The sequence below is a fragment of the Vipera berus genome, assembly GCF_964194415.1.
Source record: "Vipera berus genome assembly, chromosome: W".
Taxonomy (NCBI): Eukaryota; Metazoa; Chordata; class Lepidosauria; order Squamata; family Viperidae; genus Vipera; species Vipera berus.
In genome coordinates, this window is record NC_138210.1 from 49,933,438 (window position 1) to 49,953,652 (window position 20,215).

The following is a 20,215-nucleotide window of genomic DNA, read 5'->3' on the forward strand; positions in this document are numbered from 1 at the left end:
AACTTTAGGAGAAATTATGGGAAATCCAATTGTGGGTGCTCCAACACCGGAGGTTTTTAATAAGAGAGTGGACAACCATTTGTCTGAAATGGTATGGGGTCTTCTGCTTGAGCGGAAGGTTGGACTTTGAAGTCTTCTAAGGTCTGTTATTCTGTTATACTGTTCTATTGTTCCATCCTAAAAGATGGGAGAGCTATGGAAATATTTTGAGCATGCAGGAAAGGTGCAAACTTGGTGTGGAAATATAATTGATTGTTGGTTAGGCTTTTCATAAAGGGACGCGGTGGCTCAGTGGGTTAGGACGCTGAGCTTGTCGATCAGAAGGTCGGCAGTTTGGTGGGTCGAATCCCGAGTGCCGCGTAACAGAGTGAGCGCCTGTTACTCGTCCCAGCTTCTGCCAACCTAGCAGTTCGAAAGCACGTAAAAACGCAAGTAGAAAAATAGGGACCACTCCGGTGGGAAGGTAACAGCGTTCCGTGCGCCTTTGGCGTCTAGTCATGCCGGTCACATGACCACGGAGACGTCTTCGGACAAGCGCTGGCTCTTTGGCTTTGAAACGGAGATGAGCACCGGCCCCTAGAGTCGGAAACGACTAGCACGCATGTGCGGGGGAACCTTTACCTTTACCTTTACCTTAGGCTTTTCATAAGTCAGAGGTGAGCAGCCCTCTCTGCTGGTTGAAGGACTCAGTCCCTAGGGCTGTAATATTCTTTTTCTTCCGTTTTTGAGGCTATCCGGTTTTTTTTCCCTTACGGTTTTTAAAAATGGCAAACTAGTTGAGCTTACATTACAGTTTCCATATACTTCCCAACTCCGAACGATGCAATAATATGTTGTTGTAATAACATGTTGCTCATTCTGGGGAATATGACATGATTTGATCAAACAGGAGTCAAGGTTGATCCTGGATCCAAAAGTTGAACCTCTGTTGAATGATATTTGGAAATTCCAGTAGAAGAAGGGCCCCATTCTGTTCACAGAAGTGCTTTTTAATAATAAAAAAAATGTTAGCTCGAAAATGTGCTACTAAGCTCTTTCTGAGTTTTTTAGGGTGGTTTTTTTTGCAACCCTGGACTAACCCAGCTCTCCTAAAATGTGATGGAAAATTGGCCTATGCTGTTCAGCCAACAATTATACTAAAACATACTCAACCAAACTAAAATTGCCAATAAATTAAATGTAACCTAGGTGGGGGGGACTTTCTAGACCTCTAAAGAAATAACTATTTATTCATAAGGGAGAAAGAGTCAATAACAAGGTGTGTTTGAGATAAACCAGCAAAGGAAACAAAGGTAGAAATTTGCGTATGTACGTATGAGATTAAAAAGTACATGAGTATCTTGAAAGTTATTGACTTTGGGAGATTAAACATTCCCCACCAGGGTGGAGAAAAAATTTAGAATTAGAATTAGAATATGGGCTGAATATAATGAGACACACAAGGAATTTGTTCCCGGTACAGAAGCTCTCTGTACTTGCAACGCAACAGGGTAATAATAATTAAAATAACATCAATAAGTGAGGACAGTAAAGAAGATAAGAATAATAATAATACTACAGTCATACAACATGGGTAAATATTTGAGATTCAAACTTTTGCTCAATGTCTTGAGAGACTTTCAACATACTAAGGAGACTTTTTTCCACGTTAAACACTGGGTGAGTCACAACACATGCGAGGTAGCTGGTTTGCGTAAGGAAAGTTATTTGCAAGCAAGTTCAATTTGCAAATTATTCCGAAAGTTATTTGCAAGCAATTTACGTTCTTTGCAAATTACAGTTTCACACCTGCTGTGCCTAAAAAGCATTTAATTAATTTCAAAATCAAGTCGATGACACTTCCACCCCTAACGTTCCAGTCCCCTAAAACCAGGCTGAAAGTGGCACATTATCATCATTTTGCCAGTTTCACAAGGTGGAGAAAACCCAGAAGACACTATAGGCAATCCTCGCTTAAGGACTGTCCTGTTTAGCAATCATTCAAAGTTACAACACTGCTGAAAAAAGTAACTTTATGACCAGTCCTTGCACGTATGACCATCGCTGCTGCATCACGGAGTCACGTATTCACTGTTTGTGCACAGCTGGTTTCTTACAAGCAGAATCCATGGAGAAACAGGCAATAGATGCTAACTGTGGATGTTAAGCGAGGGTTACAGATATAAGAATCCAAAGAGAATCCAGCATCTGGCTGCAGAGATGGAGATCTTAGGCCTGGCACTCCAGACCTCCTTCCCAAACCCCTTTCCCCTTAGTTTCCCCCTCCTTCCAAAAATCACTGGGAGGAGGAACTTGTGTACTAGGCTGTGACTGGCAGTTCTAGCAGCCAATCGTTTTATTTTAAAAGGAAATGAAAGAGTAGAAGAGATTAGGTATGATGGGTTACCACATTCATCTTAAAAATAGACCATAATACCCTGAATTTAAGACAATTTGCCCCCAAAGGGATGGTTAGTCAGAAAAAACTCTTCTAATACAAACAAGGCACCTGTAGTTTTGAAATCTTGGCTAGCATCGTAGCTCTGAATTTCATAAAGCTGGCTACCCTGTAACTTTGAAAGCATAACAACTGGAGACAAACTGCTTTGAGTACACACAATGGGAAATAATTGAATGGGAAATAATTTTATAATTTTATGTATGATTGACTTGCGAGGCCGGTGTGTTCTGCAATTAGCTCACATGGTGTAACAAGATGGTGGGTTTGTTGTCACTGTGAGTTGTGGTGGTGGGGGGGGCACGAAGGGAGGCTCAGCCAATCTCAATGTATACATGGTTGTACTTTGACAATAAAGGTTCATTCATTCTTCTTCAATGTCTTCCTTTATGACTTGAGGAAAAATGTAGTAAAATTACCGAATGAAGGGGAAATGGAGTATCTATGAAATCTAAATGTATGCTGTTTTCCTAAAATTATCCATTTACATGATAACACTACATAATTAAATAAATTAAAAATAACCTAGGCTGAGTTGAATTCAGTGGGCTTTGTCCACCAAATAGGGATGATTGCTAAATGCAAAGAAAGATTTTCCCTTAAATCTGAAACCCATTAAGTCTGAAGTCTGTTAAATCAAGAATTTGACTAGTAATGTAGTTTTCCCAATAACACCAAATCTTACAGTTTGAAGGGATCTTGGAGGTGATCTCGTCCAATACCCTGCTTACAAAGGATCCATTAGGGAACGTTTGAAAGAATTTTTTGTTTTCCTGTGATTTTTTTTTGCCTGTCTTGTCCATATGTTATAGCTAACATCCATGGAGCAAGGAAAAGATCCCACGTCAGAGACCCGCCCTAAACTAGGCGAGGTGGAAGGGATTCCCTTACCAAAAAGCACTTGTAATGAATGGGATCAGATCCAGCGCTTCCAAGCCAAGCCAGATGACGTACTTCTTTGTACTTACCCCAAATCAGGTAAGAATCTAGGGGTGAAGTCACGTTCAGTTTGCGAGTATATAGTATCCCAAACTACCTATAAGGTAAAGTAAAGGTAAAGGTTCCCCCGCACATGCGTGCTAGTCGTTTCCGACTCTAGGGGGCCGGTGCTCATCTCCGTTTCAAAGCCAAAGAGCCAGCGCTTGTCCGAGGACGTCTCCGTGGTCATGGCCGGCATGACTAGACGCCAAAGGCGCACGGAACGCTCTTACCTTCCCACCGTAGTGGTCCCTATTTTTCTACTTGCATTTTTATGTGCTTTCGAACTGCTAGGTTGGCAGAAGCTGGGACGAGTAACAGGCGCTCACTCTGTTACGCGGCACTCGGGATTCGACCCGCCAAACTGCCGACCTTCTGATCGACAAGCTCAGCGTCCTAACCCACTGAGCCACCGCGTCCCTTTTAAGCTACCTATAGAGGAAAGTAAACCCCTCCTGACTTTGGACAGGTCGCATTATTGATCCAGTATAACTCTGCTGGGTTTTCCAAGAAAGTCGGTTCAGCTGCCTGGGATGGCCATTAGATTGTGTAAGAATGATCTTGTATTGTCAGAAAGAATTTAAAGTGGTTTAGTGATCCGCTGCAAAATCCAATCCCCAACCTTTCTTCGCTGCTGTACAAGTTGAAATAGTTCTTGCGAGGCTTTGCTAAATCTTCCTGACGATGATCAGAGAGGAGGTTTCCAGAGTTGCATAATCCCTGTCCCCATTTCGGGGCTGGCAGAAGTGACGGGAAACCTGCAGAAAGGTGAGTGATAGGAGACTTCAGCTTCTTTTGTGTGGTCCTTCAGGCCTACATCGCTGCTGCCTAGCACAGGATATATGACTGTTGGTCTCTCCCTCTCTCCTTAGGTACCACTTGGATACAAGAGATCGTGGATATGATCCAACAAGAAGGAGACCTGGAGAAATGTCAGAGGGCCTCTGTCCATCATCGACACCCATTCATTGAATGGGCAAGGCCATGCCAAACCTTGGGTAGGTCTAACTAGCCTGCCACTTCCACACAGAAGCCTGGGAGAAGTTGCTAACCAGAGATCCTCAGGCAAACCTGTACAAGTAGCTGGACGTGTCTCAACTATTAATTCAGGTCCAGGTGGTCCCGGAGTACCTCAGGGACCACCTGCTGCCGGCGTCAACTTCCCTCCGCCCTGTGCGTTCCCACAGAGAGGGCCTCCTCAGGGTGCCTCCGGTCAGAGAATGTCGGCTGGTGGCCCCCAGGGGGAGGGCCTTCTCTGTGGGCGCTCCGGCTTTATGGAACCAGCTGCCGGTCGAGCTCCGGACGGCACCGGACCTTCGCTCCTTCCGACGCGGTCTGAAGACCCATTTATTTGAACAAGCTGGCCTGGCCTGATGGGGGATGTTAGGGTTTTTAATGGGGTTTTTTATACTGTTATTGTTTTTATCTGGGCGATTATTTAATTCTTTTTAATTTTTGTATTCTCTATTTATATGCGCCCTGTTCACCGCCCTGAGTCCCTCGGGAGAAGGGCGGTATACAAATTTAATAAATGAAATGAAATGAAATGAAATATGGATTCTCATCCCTTTTTGTCTTCGGTGTGTCTTGACGCAGGAGTGGACCAAGCTGAAATGATGCCTTCTCCAAGAACCCTCAACACTCACCTTCCTGTCCAGCTGCTCCCCAAGTCCTTCTGGACCAAGAACTGCAAGGTATTTCTTGTTGCTGCTAAACCTTCTCCAGAAGATCTCAAGATCAAGTTAAATAGGAATGGAGTCATTGACCAACTTCTTACTTACTTCATGTTAGATTTATCTCCTACCTCAAGACAAACATATGTCCTGGTTGCTCCTACCTTAGTCCCCTGCCCAGTGGTGGGATTCAAATAGGTGAACCACCGGTTCTCTGCGTGGAGGCCGCTTCCGGAAGTCCATTGTGCGCCTGGGCAACAAAAAATTAGCTACCGGTTCTGCCAAAGTGGGGGCGAACCGGCTGAATCCCACCACTGCCCCCGCCACAAAAAAAGTCATGTGAAGTAGGTTGGGCTCCTAAGTGGAGCAATTCCTCCACATTCCCATTTGTTTGTGTGAATGGAGTGAAATCCTCCTTGCCGAGATGGTCAGTTGTATACCTTTGGGGAGGGGGAAAATACATCTCTTATCTGCTGTCCCATGGGGAGAGATTTCTTGTCAGGGCTGGATTAAGGCCCACTGATGCCCTAAGCCAGGGGTGGGGAACCTTGGCTCTTTTATGACTTGTGGACTTCAACTCCCAAAATTCCTGAGCCAGCATAGTCCACAAGCCATAAAAGAGCCAAGGTTTCCCACCCCACCCTTAGCAAAGTTCAACAGTGAGCTGCTCGACCCTTCCATTGCTTAGCTGACATTAACACCGTTGAAAACCAGAGTTGAATTTGGCAGTGAAAGAGTTCATAATAATAATAATAATAATAATAATAATAATAATAATAATAATGTTGGAAGGGACCTTGGAGGTCATCTAGTCCAACCCCCTGCTCAGGCAGGAAACCCTATACCATTTCGGACAAATGGCTGTCCAGTCTCTTCTTAAAAACTTCCAGTGTTGGAGCATTCACAGCTTCTGGAGGCAGGTTGTTCCACTGGTTAATTGTTCTAACTGTCAGGAAGTTTCTCCTTAGTTCTAGGTTGCTTCTCTCCTTGATTAGTTTCCATCCGTTGCTTCTTGTCCTGCCTTCGGGCTCTTTGGAGAATAGCTTGACTCCCTCCTCTTTGGGGCAGGCCCTGAGATATTGGAACACTGCTATCATGTCCCCCCTCGTCCTTCTCTTCATTAAACTAGACCAGGGGTAGGCAACCTTGGCTCTTTTATGACTCGTGGACTTCAACTCCCAGAATTCCTGAGCCAGCATGGCTCAGCATGGAAACCTCTCCATTTCTCCTCAGCATGGCCGGCTCAGGAATTCTGGGAGTTGAAGTCCACGAGTCATAAAAGAGCCAAGATTGCCTATCCCTGAACTAGACAGTTAAAGGCAATGGGGAGGAACTCTCTGTGGTGCCGCCGCACCCCCCCCCTTTCCCTTGATTCTAGTGTTTCTCGACCTTGGCAACTTTAAGACATGTGGACTTCAACTCCCAGAATTCCCCAGCCAGAATTCTGGGAGTTGAAGTCCACCTGTCTCAAAGTTGCCAAGGCCTTGAAACGCTCAAGCACGTGCTATTTTTACTTATTGCTTAATCCAGGACTGTGTTGTTTTTTTTCTTCCTGCTGTTATTGCCTCAGTTCATTTATATGGCAAGAAATCCCAAGGACTGCCTGGTGTCCTATTTCCATTTCCAAAGAATGAACAAAACGTTACCCCATCCTGGAACATGGGAGGAATATTTGGAGATTTTCATGGCAGGCAAAGGTAAGTCAGCACCCTTTTCTCATTTATTTATTTTTTGAAAAGAACAAGTAATAAGGAGATGGGGAATTTCAGTGAGGTAAAGGGCAGATTCCATGCGGGAAATGATTATTAGGTGCATTATTAGTAAGCCTTACATTACAAGAAAGTGAATTGCACTAGAGGGAAAATCTCCATCTGCAGCAAAGGCAGGTTGATGATGGCAGAAGCAGTTCTGGAATCCTTGGTGCTCTCTGAGCTTGGTTGTTTTCTTGGAGACATTTCATTACCCAACTAGGTAACTTCGTCAGCGCTAGATGGAGTAGGATTTGCAAAATCCTTTTTATCTAGTTTGCAAGAAAACAACCAAGCTCAGAAAGCAACAAGGGCCCCACAGTTCAACCAAGAGCTACACATTTTCACTTGTAACGGGGGCCATTTTGCAATGTTTTCAGGGTATGAATGGAAGAGCAGGAAGCCCCAAATATTTGAAAACAATGTTGTTGTGCATCTCGCTGGGATCTTGACTCTGAACTAGATGGCTTCTCTTTCTCTGTTTTGTATTTTCCAGTGGCCTGGGGCTCTTGGTACAATCACGTAAAGGATTGGTGGAAAGCAAAAGATACTTACCGTGTCCTGTATCTCTTTTATGAAGACATTAAAAAAGTGAGTTCTGGAAGGAAAGTCTGAATGGAAACAGGATTGGAAAATTACGTGTTTTTTTCTCTGTAGCTCATTCTTCTGCAAGGGGTGAGATGAGATTGTCCTCGCAATTTTATGCAATCCAATGAAACCAACGGGGATCTTAAAAATAAAAGTTCTGTTCCTCTTTATGGGATCCTAGAATTTATTACAATTTTTAAAAGGGCAACAATGATCTCCCCCTTTGGGAACAATGTCCACTTACTTGGAAAATGTTATGAAAATTAACTGGGTGTTAAGAGAGCTTAAGTTAAGATCTGTGCTGCCGTGGCATTATTTCGGTCTACTTTGTAAAGTAAGTAGGGTTGTAGCTTTATTTGCTCACTGTTTTCTTCTTCCTCCTCATTTTGTTTCCCAGATCAATGAGCGTTATGTCTTTGGTTGGGACAGGAATTGATCAATTGGCTTGTTGCTTGAGCCTGATGTAGTGGACTGTGTTAGATGTTTTGTGCCAGCCATGGCAGTTACCCAAAAAGGTCATCAGATGGGAGCAAAGAGGCTTCTTTGCTTCCACTGGTGGGTCAAGGGTCCCTGGCCCCTGCAGCCCCATTGGCGAGAGAGTTTTATGGTTACGGAGGGGCTGAGACCCCCCCATAAATACCTCTGCTCAAGGGGCTGCTCTTTGTTCTTGTTGAGCATTGTAACACAACTGACCAGATAGCTGATCTGTTCACCAAACCTGTTCCCATTGACCGGCACAACCTTCTGTGTAAGCGTTTGTGTTTGGTCTTCTGAACGTGTTTGTGCATGTCTATGACACCTGCTCGCCCCTCACACACATTCACTGGTCCCTGTCATTGGCTGGCAAGAAGGGGAATTGTTAGATGTTTTGTGCCAGCCATAGCAGTTACCCAAAAAGGTCATCAGATGGGAGCAAAGAGGCTTCTTTGCTTCCACTGGTGGGTCAGGGGTCCCCGGCCCCTGCAGCCCCATTGGCAAGAGAGTTTTATGGTTACGGAGGGGCTGAGACCCCCCCATAAATACCTCTGCTCAAGGGGCTGCTCTTTGTTCTTGTTCTGTTCTAGTTATGCTATGCTTGCTTGCTCTCTGTTCTCTCACGCAGGCATGGATGCCTCCATGCCAAGTAATTCTTTCTCTCTAATCTGTCGTTGAATAAAGCATCATATGATTGCATCTCTGCGTGCTGCCTTTTTCACTTGGAAGCACCTTAACGATCCATCGACCTCATGAGACCATCTCACAGACTGAGAGAGAATGGCTGGGCCAAAGTCACCCAATCGGCTTTCAAGCCTGAGGCGGGACTAGAACTCCGTTTCCTAGCGATTGGCCCAAAGACACCCAGCTGACTTTCATGCCTAAGGCGGAACTAGAATTCACAGCCCTCTGGTTTCTAGCTTAACCACTTAACCTTAACCACTAGGTCAAAGTTTGCAATTTGCTCGTTGTGAGTGGTCTTTTTTTTTTTTAGCATGAGGACCGGTTGCCAGCAGGTTGCCAACATGTGTTTCTCTTGCCCAGCCAGGAGGCAGCACTGTTGCAAAACAATGGTGGTGAGATCATCAAGGCACACGTTGAATCAGTTTGAGGATTTGGAGGCTGGCCCCCTATACCACCTTTTCTCGTTCTCAAAAAAAAGTTCCCTTCTTTTCTGCTTCTCTTTTACCCATCTCTGCTATCCTTCATCTCACACAGGACCCAAAGCGTGAAATCCAGAAGATAATGCAGTTTATAGGGAAGCAATTAGACGTGGCAACTCTTGTTAGATGATTAGTGCCAGCCATTGGCAGTTCCCCAAAAGGGTCATCAGATGGAGGCAAAGAGGCTTCTTTGCTTCCACTGATGAGCCAAGGGTCTCAGACCCGACAGCCCCATTGGTGAGAGAGTTTTATGGTCAGGGAGGGACCAAGACCCCCCATAAATACCTCTGCACGAGGGGCTGCTCTTTGTTCTAGTTTCTAGTTTCTAGTTTCTAAGTTCTATTCTCCAGTTCTATCTCTACTCCTAACCTCTAGTTTAGTCATGTAATGCTAGCTTGTTTTCTTTTATTTTATTTCTCTCTCACATGCAGGCATGAATGCTTTCATGCCAAGTATTTCTTTCTCTTTGATCTATCATTGAATAAAGCTAATATGATTGCATCTCTGCGTGATGCCTTTGCTTGGAAGCTCCTTTAACGATTCACTCGTGAGAACACCTCACAAGTTGGTAGCAGAGAGGATGGTTTAAAGGAAAGCTTCCAAGCTTGCAGATAGCAGTAAGATGCCTAGATTTGAAACTGAAATGGATGGCCGAAGATCCAAGATTGTGACCAGAAGTCTTCAATCAAGATCAACAGCCCCAGCCCCTGAAGCAACCTCAGCTGCAGATGAAAGCACAAATGGCCTTCATCCCGTCAGAGGATCCAGCAGAGCGTCTAGGACCCCTTCACATGCCTCTTTACAACTGAACGCCACAGAGGAGAGCATAGAAGGTTTGCAGACTGTCCAAGACTGCTCAGATGCTGCAGAGACGGACCTGGCTGAAGCCAAACGTCGCGTGAGTAAGCTGACTGCACAGGAACGTGAAGAGCTGCTTAAAGAGATCTTTGCAATGCAGGGGAGGGGGGAGGCAGCCCAGGAAACCGCGCAGGAAGCCTCCGAACACGCGGTGAGTCTTTCCCTAGCGGCCACGAGGCCTCCAAATATGGCGCCCGCCACCCTTAGTGACCCCGGGACCCCAGGGCTTTTGGCGCGAACCCCCCCGCCCAGCTGTGAGCTACAGCTTCCTGGGGCAAGCGGAAACAAGATGGCTCCGCCCACATGGTCTGGAACAGGAAACAAGATGGCGGCCCCCTGTAACCCCACACGGTCTAACAAAGACAAGACTTTTTTAAGTCTGGAAAGCCAGCAGTCCCTGGCATCCAGCCAGAATAGCCAGCAGTCCCTGGCATACAGCAGAAATGACATGCAATTCCTGCCATACGGCCACAGCAGCATGCAAATTCCTGAGCTCTCCCCACCACAAATCCTAAAGTCCTATGATGGCGATGAGATCTGCCCAGCCGATACTAATACAAATACAAATGTAATTAAAACGGCCATCCAAGTCCTGACTACGGCCCTGGGGGCCAAGCAGACGTCGGGGGTGCCCACACCCCCCCCAAGGCCTCCCATCCTCTCCCCAGGGCCCAACTGCCGGGGGAAATCCAGCCTGCAGCCTCCCAACAATCAACCCCCGCGGCCTCCCACCTTCTCTCCAGGTCTTCAGGACCAGCAATGGGCTCCTCAGGGCAAACCAGGCAATGATGAAAATCCATGTGGCTGCAATTCTCGGGAGGATTCATTGCAGCAACTCCGAGCCGGCAAATCTGGGCTCCGCCCCCCCAATGCCTCATGGGAAGAAGGGAGAAATCCTGAACAACGCCCTCCCCCGGATCACATGGTTTCCGGGCACGCCCATCTGGAGTTACTAAATAGTCAAGAAAGGATTCCCTCCTCGACCACTAGAGGGACCCCTTTCACTGTGGGAACGCCTTTCCCTTTCCCATTTATGTCAATGGACATTTCAGAAATTTTTGAAAGTGGGTCTGATAAGGACTATATTCCGGCAGCAAATCTTCCAAACGATTTTAAAAAGCTACAACTGGGAGGGGAAAATTATAACAGTTGGAGTAAAGATATACAGCTATATCTCTTAAAGAATGGGACTCTACAAATGGTCCAGAAACCACCCCCTCCCCCATGGGGACGTCAAGAAGAGTGGCGACATTTGCAGGCTTACTCGACCCTGCTCAGTTCTCTGGATAATAACCTGTTCTCCAGCATTCCAGTGGGGCTCAGAGCTGATGAAGTGTGGCGCCTATTATACAATTTATTTAACAGCGATACCATTGGTTCCATCACCAGACTTACAACTGAGCTTTATACAACCAGACTGAGGTTTGGTGCCAGCATGCCTGAACATCTTGCGAAATTAAAGGCACTCAGGTCAGAATTAATATCCAGAGACTTTCCTGTAAATGATGTGAGCATGGTTGCGATCATTTTTGCTTCCCTAGACAGGAGTTGGAGCAATTTCATTGTTTCACTCGAAGCAGTCAAGAGGGAAAACATAAATCTGTCCTACCTCACAGGAAGACTGATCGAAGAGGATAGAAGGAGACGAGATGCCGGAGAATACACCAGAGTCACCACTCAGCAAGCCAGAAAGGGGCGCCACAACTCAGAGCAAATTAATGCTCTGCTTAAGTGTTTCATCTGTGGCTCTGAGGAGCACCTCAAGAAAGACTGCCCCCATCAACATCAAGCCCCTAAACGTGGTCCCAATCAAGTAAGAGGCAAGGGGCAAGGAAGGGGGCGTGGCAGGGGCAAGGGAAATTCTCTGCATACTTGTTCCCTCACCCCCACAACAAAGGCTGATAGCTCCACTGACTTATAGTTACTGGACTCTGGAGCTTCCTCTCACATTACTAATATGAGTCAAGGTTTTAAAAGGTTAAAGAAAATTAACTCATCTGTCAAGGTTGCAAACGGTGATACTGCTTCAGTTGTTGGGGAGGGGTTTGTTTCTGTACCTGGTCTTGGGAAAGTTGAAGGTGTCTTACACGCCCCCTCCATAGCCAACAACCTATTAAGCATTACCAAATTGTGTGACGATGACAAAGTGGAAGTTTTATTTCGCAAGGGGGGAGGTCATGTCACCAGGGACCAGAGGGTCATTGGAAATATTACAATCATAAACGGCTTACCATATTTTTCTCCCAAACCACCACAGCCTGCCCCAAGGCTTTCCAAGGGCAGTGTGGGCAAGGAGCCTGAATCTCAGCAGGCACCTACAGCACCACTCAAAGCAACTAGAGCCAAGAGGGTGTCAATGGGGAAGCCGATTCACAATGAGTGCGTCCACCTCATGCACAGAAGGCTAGGACATGCAAGCTTCCCTGTAGTTAAAAAGATGGGAGAATTTGCTGAGGGAGTCCAGCTCAAGGACTGTGACGTATTTCTGGACTGTGCCATTTGCAAGAAAACAAAGAGGAAAGCTGCCCCGACCTCAAAGGTGTCATTACGTAAGACTCAATACCCATACCAACTAGTACATGTTGACCTAGTTGGGCCTTTCACACCATCCCTAGGAAAGAAAAAGTATTTTCTCACTGCCGTTGATGATTTTTCAAGATACGGCCACGTGTATACTCTCACAGAAAAATCTGAAGCCTTTGACGCCATAAAGTCACTGTACAACTTCGTAGAGACTCAGTACAAGACCAAGATCGCACAGGACTTCCGGTGGCTCCGCGGCGACGGAGACAGCCTTCCCGGGCTGCCCGCGGCTCAGCTGTTGTTTTTTCGCCCGAAACAGCGCCGATCAGCTGTTCGGGAGAATTTGAAGCCCCCTCCTCGGGAGAAGAGGAGGGGGCGAGCTCCCAGGTAGGGGTAGAGTTCTCCAGGGCCGCCTGAGCTTATGGCTTGGGCGGCTGAAGGATTGAACTCCCCCGTAGCCTGGGCTGCTCCCAGCTGGCCGGCGCCTCTGCTCCTGATTCTTGGAGCAGAGCCAGGCGTCTGCGACCACCCCTGCCTGAAGGAATGACTATGGATTAAAGGAGCAGGCAGAGCGATACAAGAGGAAAAGGTGATATTTTACTCTCCAGCTTGATGGACTTTTTTGGATTATAAATCTGAAGTGAAAGTGCGTCGCATTTGGTAAAAGATGGCGGCTAAACCACCCCCTAAAACTCTTCGGAGTGCTGGAACTTCTCCTGTGCAACAATCATTACTGCAGGCGCTGCATCCTCCTGATGTATTGACATCAAAGGACTTACAAGATGCTCTTGAAAAACACGCCCAGGTAATTTTGGAATCAATTAATGCTAGATTTGTACAGATGGAGGAGAAATTGGAGAAATTGGAGGAGAGAATGGAGGAGAGGATGGAACAGAAGTTCAGAGTGATGAAGGCAGACATTTTGTCTTCAGTGTGTAAAGTGGCTCGCTGTGTGGAAGAATTGGAGGAAAAGCTAGAAGATCTGACTCAAAAGAATGCTATATTAGAAGCAAAAGTATTGGAGAATGAAGATAAAGTGGAAAAGGAACTGAGTCTTGCTCAATATTACCAGATGCAGTTTGCCATTAGAGTTAGAGGCTTAAAGGAGAATACCAAGGAAGATCTAAAGCAGCTGGTTTCTGAGGCTTTTGAAGAAGTGTTGAAACAGCCAGCATCTGAAATAAAAGGAGGCATGGATAAAGTGTTTCGTGTGAATTCATGGATTGCTAGACAGAGAAAGTTGCCTAGAGATGTGGTGGTATATTTTGCAAAAAGGGAAACTAGAGATGAAGTTATACGAGCTGCTTATGATACTAAAGTTGTGATTGCTAATCAAGAAGTTTTGGTCTTAAAAGAAATTCCTCCAAAGATTTTAAGGAGAAGGAAGGATTTTACATTCCTTGTGCAAGAGCTCAAGCAACGAGATATAAGGTTTAGATGGGAGATCCCAGCTGGGTTGATGGTGACGCACGAAGGTAAAAGGTACCGTCTGGTTACTGTGATGCAAGCGCGTGATTTCTATAATAATGTTTTAAATGCAACGCCATTAACATCTCTGGAAGCTGAAAAGGGATCTGGAGAAGGAGTGCATCAAGAGGTCGAAGGTGGTCAGATAGAAGACAACGGTGTTGGAAGAGATCAAGATACAACTTCGTCGGATGATTCAATAGAACAGAGGGTGACGCGTGCTGCTGCAAAACGATCGAAGAAGAGAAAATAGCAGGATTTGCAGAAGTCTATGGAATTTCTACGACGTATTCATAGTCAAGTATGGGAGGTGGGAAAAGATTTGGGTGTAGACGCAATATATTTTTTACATGTGGTGGTTTTGTGGAAAGGGTGAGGTTTTTTTGGATTAAAGTTTGGTGGAATATATAGAAGATTTCCAAATGGAGGTTAAAGTTTTGTTCGCAATTTTTTTATTGTTTGGAATAATTATAGATGTGCTGGAAGAGGAACGGCCGATTACAGAAGAGTGGACTTTAAAGTTTTCTGATTTGGTTGAGGTGGTGAAGATCTTGGTTAATTTGAAAGATTATTTGTAAGAACGTTATATCATGTAATGGACAAAAAGGGATGGAGTCTATTTAGGACAAGTATAGGTTGAGAAGTATTATATAGTATTTGAATAATTCTTTTTTCCTTTTTTTTCTGTTCTTTTTTTCTCTTTCTATTTTGGGGTTCTTTTTCCTGTTTTTAATGTATATTTAATATTATTAAGGTTTGTCTTATTCTATATAAGCTAGAAAGTGTTTTTTTTTTTATTTTAGTTTTTTATATATATTTAATATTGCCAAGGTTTGGTTTATCCTATATAAGCTAGAGAGTGATGGATTTTAGAATTTATAGTTGTTAGTACATGGTTGCTTATGTTTGCCTTTCTTTTTTTTTTTCTCTTTTTATATATATACCTTGTATTCAGCTCTGGGAAGTCGGGGGGGGGAGGGGGGGAGGGGGGGAGGCAGGGGGGGAGGAGGGAGGGAGGGAGGGGGGGAGGGAGGGGGGGAGGAGGGAGGGGGAAGGGGGGTTTTTTAAAGGAAAATTGTATTTTAAAACTTTTCAATAAAAAAAAAAAGACCAAGATCGCACAATTGCAGAGCGATCGCGGGGCTGAGTTCATGTCTCAGAAGTTCCAGGACTGGGTAAGGCGTAAGGGCATCCGCCATTTTCTAACTGCACCATTCACCCCTTCGCAAAATGGTGTAGCTGAGAAAAGGAATGGAATCCTGCAAACCATGATGCGTAGTCTGATTGCAGACGCAGGTGTCGCAGAATCATACTGGGGAGAGGCGGTCCATTATGCCAATTACACCTTAAACCGCACCTGGAGCAGTGTTGTGAACCAGACCCCATATTTCCTGGTTCACGGTAGGAAACCAAATCTGGCACATTTGCGTGTTTTTGGTTCCTATGCATGGGTGCACATCCCCAAACAGCTGCGGAAGAAGGGGAGATCTGTTTCCCAGAGACTAAGGTTCTTGGGCTATGCTCCTGGCTCCAAGGCCTATCGTTTCCTGGGAGAAGGGGGCAGGCCTGTGACTTCCCAATCTGCCTCTTTCGAAGAGGATTCCAATTGGACCCAGATCCACTCAAATGATCTGAGCCCATATGCCAACCGACCCAGCAGAGGCACACCGACCACGACATCACCTGAGACGACCACATACCCTGCCACCGACGAAAGTGAGGAACAAGACGAAGATGCGTCCAGTCCCATGGAAGAAGACACGCCGTCTTCACCCCCAGCGACACCTCAGAGACCCGCGGAAGAAAAGAGCGGTGAGTGGCAGAAGGTAAGGAGGTCAAAGCGGTCCAACAAAGGGGTCCCGCCAAAGAGAATTGACATTGGCCACATCGCGTCTGTCAACAGCGTTGTGGTCACCCCAAAATCCTTCTCTGACATCCAGGAGCTGCCCATCGAAGAGCAGGAGAAATGGCAGCTCGCGATGGAGAAGGAGATGTAGAGCTTAAAACAACTCAAGGTCTTCACCCCCCAGCAACCTCCAAAGGAGAGGAAAGTCATTGGCACAAGGTGGGTTTACAAGGCCAAACCACTTGCCAATGGCCTCTACCTATATAAGGCCCGTTTGGTAGCCCAGGGCTTCGCTCAGCGTTACATGGAGGACTACTCGGAGACTTACTCTCCAACCGTCCGGGCAGAGAGCGTCAAGGCCGCCCTCGTGACTGCAGCCGCTCTGGGAGAAGAAGTCTTCCAATTTGACATCCAGATGGCTTACCTCCACGCCAACTTGGACCGGCAGATCTACGTGAGAGCTCCTCCTGGCTACCAGCAAGAAGGGGGAAATACATGGTTGCTTCACAAAGGGTTATATGGTCTTAAGCAGTCAGGGAAATTATGGTATGACTGTCTTAGAAAGAGTTTAGAACGAGTTGGTTTCTCAGAATCTCATGCAGATCAATGTGTTTTCACACGCAATTCCAAGGGAACCACAGAACGGGTGTTAGTTTATGTGGACGACCTATTATATGTAGGGCCTAACAAGGAAAGGTGTGATGAATTTGCCAAGGCCCTGGAAGAAAAGTTTACTCTGAAGTCTTTGGGGCGGGTTGACAAGTACTTGGGTGTGCATATTTTGGCCACTAAGGGGGGGTTCGCTCTATCTCAAAAAGAAAAGATAGAGGAATTACTGGCCAAATGCAAAATGACAGAATCTAATCCTACGCATAGTCCAATGCAAAGCGACTTTTACAACCACACCCATAAGGACGGTCCTGAGTTCACAGATAACACGCTTTACAGATCTGTGATTGGCTCCTTGCTATACATCAGCAATTGGAGCAGACCTGACATAGCTTTAGCTGTGAATCTATTGTCCAGGCACGTGGAACACCCAAAGGAATTCCACTGGACTGCTGTTAAAAGGGTGCTTAGATACCTAAAGGGCACAGCTGATGCTCTCCTTATGCTAGAACCAGAGAAGGGGAAGACGGCCCAGCTCTCCGCTTACTCAGACGCAGACTGGGCTGGCGACACCAAAACTAGACGGAGCACTTCTGGTTTCCTCATATTGCTAAATGGCTGCCCAATACATTGGCATGTTAGGCAGCAAAAATTTATTTCTTGCTCCACGGCCGAGGCTGAATATGCCAGCCTGTCAGACACGGCCAATGATTTGACTTGGTTCAATGAACTGATAACAAGCATCTGGGCATCTCCCCCTCTGCCCATCCAAATTCTAGAGGACAACACTGCCGCAATTGCAATCTCGGAGGCTTATGCAGTAGGATCTAGATCTCGCCATATAGACATACGCTATAAAAATGTCAGGCAGCTTACCAAAAAGGGTTTTATACATGTTGAGCACTGTAATACAGCTGACCAGATAGCTGATCTGTTTACCAAGCCTGTTCCCATTGACCGGCACAACCTTCTGTGTAAGCGTTTGTGTTTGGCCTTCTGAATGTTTTTTTATGCATGTCTATGACACCTGCTCGCCCCTTACATACATTCACTGGTCCCTGTCATTGGCTGGCAAGAAGGGGAATTGTTAGATGATTAGTGCCAGCCATTGGCAGTTCCCCAAAAGGGTCATCAGATGGAGGCAAAGAGGCTTCTTTGCTTCCACTGATGAGCCAAGGGTCTCAGACCCGACAGCCCCATTGGTGAGAGAGTTTTATGGTCAGGGAGGGACCAAGACCCCCCATAAATACCTCTGCACGAGGGGCTGCTCTTTGTTCTAGTTCTAGTTTCTAGTTTCTAGTTTCTAAGTTCTATTCTCCAGTTCTATCTCTACTCCTAACCTCTAGTTTAGTCATGTAATGCTAGCTTGTTTTCTTTTATTTTATTTCTCTCTCACATGCAGGCATGAATGCTTTCATGCCAAGTATTTCTTTCTCTTTGATCTATCATTGAATAAAGCTAATATGATTGCATCTCTGCGTGATGCCTTTGCTTGGAAGCTCCTTTAACGATTCACTCGTGAGAACACCTCACAACTCTAGACAAGATTGTGCATCACACCTCATTCGAAGTCATGAAGCACAACCCCTTGGTTAACCGAGCTAATGCACCACTGTCTGTCATGGACCAGTCCATTTCTCCATTCATGAGAAAAGGTGTGGCTTTCTCCCACTTCCCGGCAAGTCACTAGAACTGAACTGTCTCTAAGTATCCTGCATTGCAAGAAACCTAGAGGAATCCTGGAGAAATACAGGTTTTCTGTTTTTCGGAACATGTGTGTTAGGAACTGGAGTATTCCTCCATGATGATTTATTGGGACCAGACATTATAGGTTATTAAACAGGCCTAGGCCATGACCCCAGGATGCTGCAACCATTGTAAATACATGCCAGATGCCAATTAACTGAATTTTGATCACATGAATGTGGGGGGGGGGGTGCTGCATCGGTTGTAAGCTGCAAGGATGGGCTATAAGTCACATGCTGTTGTAACTTTGAATGGTCACTAAGTGAATGGTTATATATTGAGGACTACCTATAATGTTCTTCGAAAGGCTGAATTTGCAAAGGCTTCCCACTAGGACATTTTTATTACAGTTATCTCTTGTTGATAACTGCAGTACAGTAAGTTCAGAGGAAATTAATGTCCAGAGTTATTGGTTGGGGTTTTTTTGTTTTTTTTTACCATTTCTAAGGCTCTTGTAGAAAGCATCACTTAAAATTTCCAAGCAGACTATATGGTGTGATTGCCTTACAGGGACGGTCGGTGACTGGAAGTACCACTTCACAGTGGCTCAAAATGAGTGGTTTGATGAAGACTACCGGAAAAAAATATCGGATACTGACTTGACTTTCACTATGGAACTCTAAGGATCCCTCCGATTTTCATTTCGTTTGTTTTTCTGCTATCACAGTCTCCCATGGTTCTCCTCCTGCAGTCTCCACAGTGCTAAAAGTCTGGATGATGAATCTCAGACCATGTTTTCAGGGCCCTCGCTTGTTCTAGTTCTGTAGACTCTGTATTTCATTAAGTAATTAAAAAAGAAACAAACAATGGCCTTAAGCTGGAATTTCTGATCATTCTGGGACTTCAAAAAAATACTCTTGATTGCTTCAACTAATTTTGATGAGTTTCATTCTAAACGAAGCCATTGTAGTGAGTCTCTGAGCCACCTCAGATCCGTCTGCAGTGATGTAAAGTTTCATATTGTCTTTTAATGAGGCTGGAAATTTCAGATTCACTCCTTCCGGTGATTTGCACCGCTAAACTGTCACGCTTCCTAGGACGCTTCATGGTTGAAAAATTTACAGAGTAGTGTTTAGGACTCCCCATTCCTTTTCTAGATTATAAGACATCACCAGGACTGCTTTTATGTTTCTTACAAAACCATAGAAACGCATTTCCAGCCAAAGCATTCCTGCCCCACAAAAACCTTTCAAGGGGCATCAAATTTATTAAAGGCGAACTTGCAGATAGGGAGCTGAAATGAACCAGACCAATTCTGTAAAATCAGGACTACATTCCTATAATAAGAGCCAATATAATGTCATGTTCTTTAATCATCTGAGCACTGAGGTTGTGATGCCATTTCAGTGCTCTCCTGGTGGTCTCTTTTCTTAGCTTCTGGTTCTCTACTCGTAAAGGTTTGTCCTTGGCTGAAGACTAGGTTAAGGTTTTTCTCCCAGTTAGACTTCTCAGTGGCCCACCTTTGCAGCACCGCTTGTGGCCAGTTGATTTGGTAATAATACTCTTCAACCTTGGGGGCATATGGAGGCTCTATTTCTCGTTGAACATCCGTAGTTATCTGAGGTTGAAACACCAGAAGACTATGGTTACTCTTCACAGGCGGTACTTTTGGGTCATATTTTTCTGATTCTTTGGCAAGGACCTCACCTGCATCTTTTGCAGGAATTAGAGGCAACGTTTGGGCATCTACACCTGTGGAGAGGTGAAAATCAAGAGAATACAACAATGTCTTAAGACTGCAAGGAAGAAGCCTCCATAATATAGCCCACAATGGAAGCACCTACTCAACCTTGGCTGATCTTGAAAAGCTAAGCAGAGACAAATCTGGTTAGGTCTTTGACTGGAAACAACCAGGAGATATCAGGTTTGTAGATGAGGCTGGAAAGTCAAAAAAAAATATTGAGGGAGACAAAGGGTTTGGGTTAGGGTTGAGTCAGCCTGGGATGAGTTGAATTCAAATGGACAATCTTTTGTCTGGAATGGTATAGGGCATGGGTGTCAAACTTGCCGCATCATATGACGTGTCGTGATGTATAGGGACTTTTTTTGCATTGCTGGGTTAGGTGCGGCCTCCATATGATGCAACTGGCCCACAGGCCGGCAGT

At 45.4% G+C, this 20,215-nt stretch overlaps 1 protein-coding gene across 1 annotated transcript; it reads left to right on the plus strand.

The window, feature by feature from the left end:
* Window positions 1-3,258: 3,258 nt before the first annotated feature.
* Window positions 3,259-19,146, plus strand: LOC308676802 (sulfotransferase 1C2-like; the record flags this gene model as incomplete). Its single annotated transcript, XM_081342831.1, has 8 exons — window positions 3,259-3,415; window positions 4,288-4,413; window positions 5,012-5,109; window positions 6,659-6,785; window positions 7,333-7,427; window positions 9,117-9,170; window positions 17,893-18,019; window positions 18,621-19,146. The coding sequence occupies 8 exons, from the start codon at window positions 3,259-3,261 to the stop codon at window positions 18,731-18,733; spliced, it is 897 nt and encodes a 298-aa protein (XP_081198957.1). The 3' UTR covers window positions 18,734-19,146.
* Between the last annotated feature and the right edge of the window lie 1,069 nt (window positions 19,147-20,215).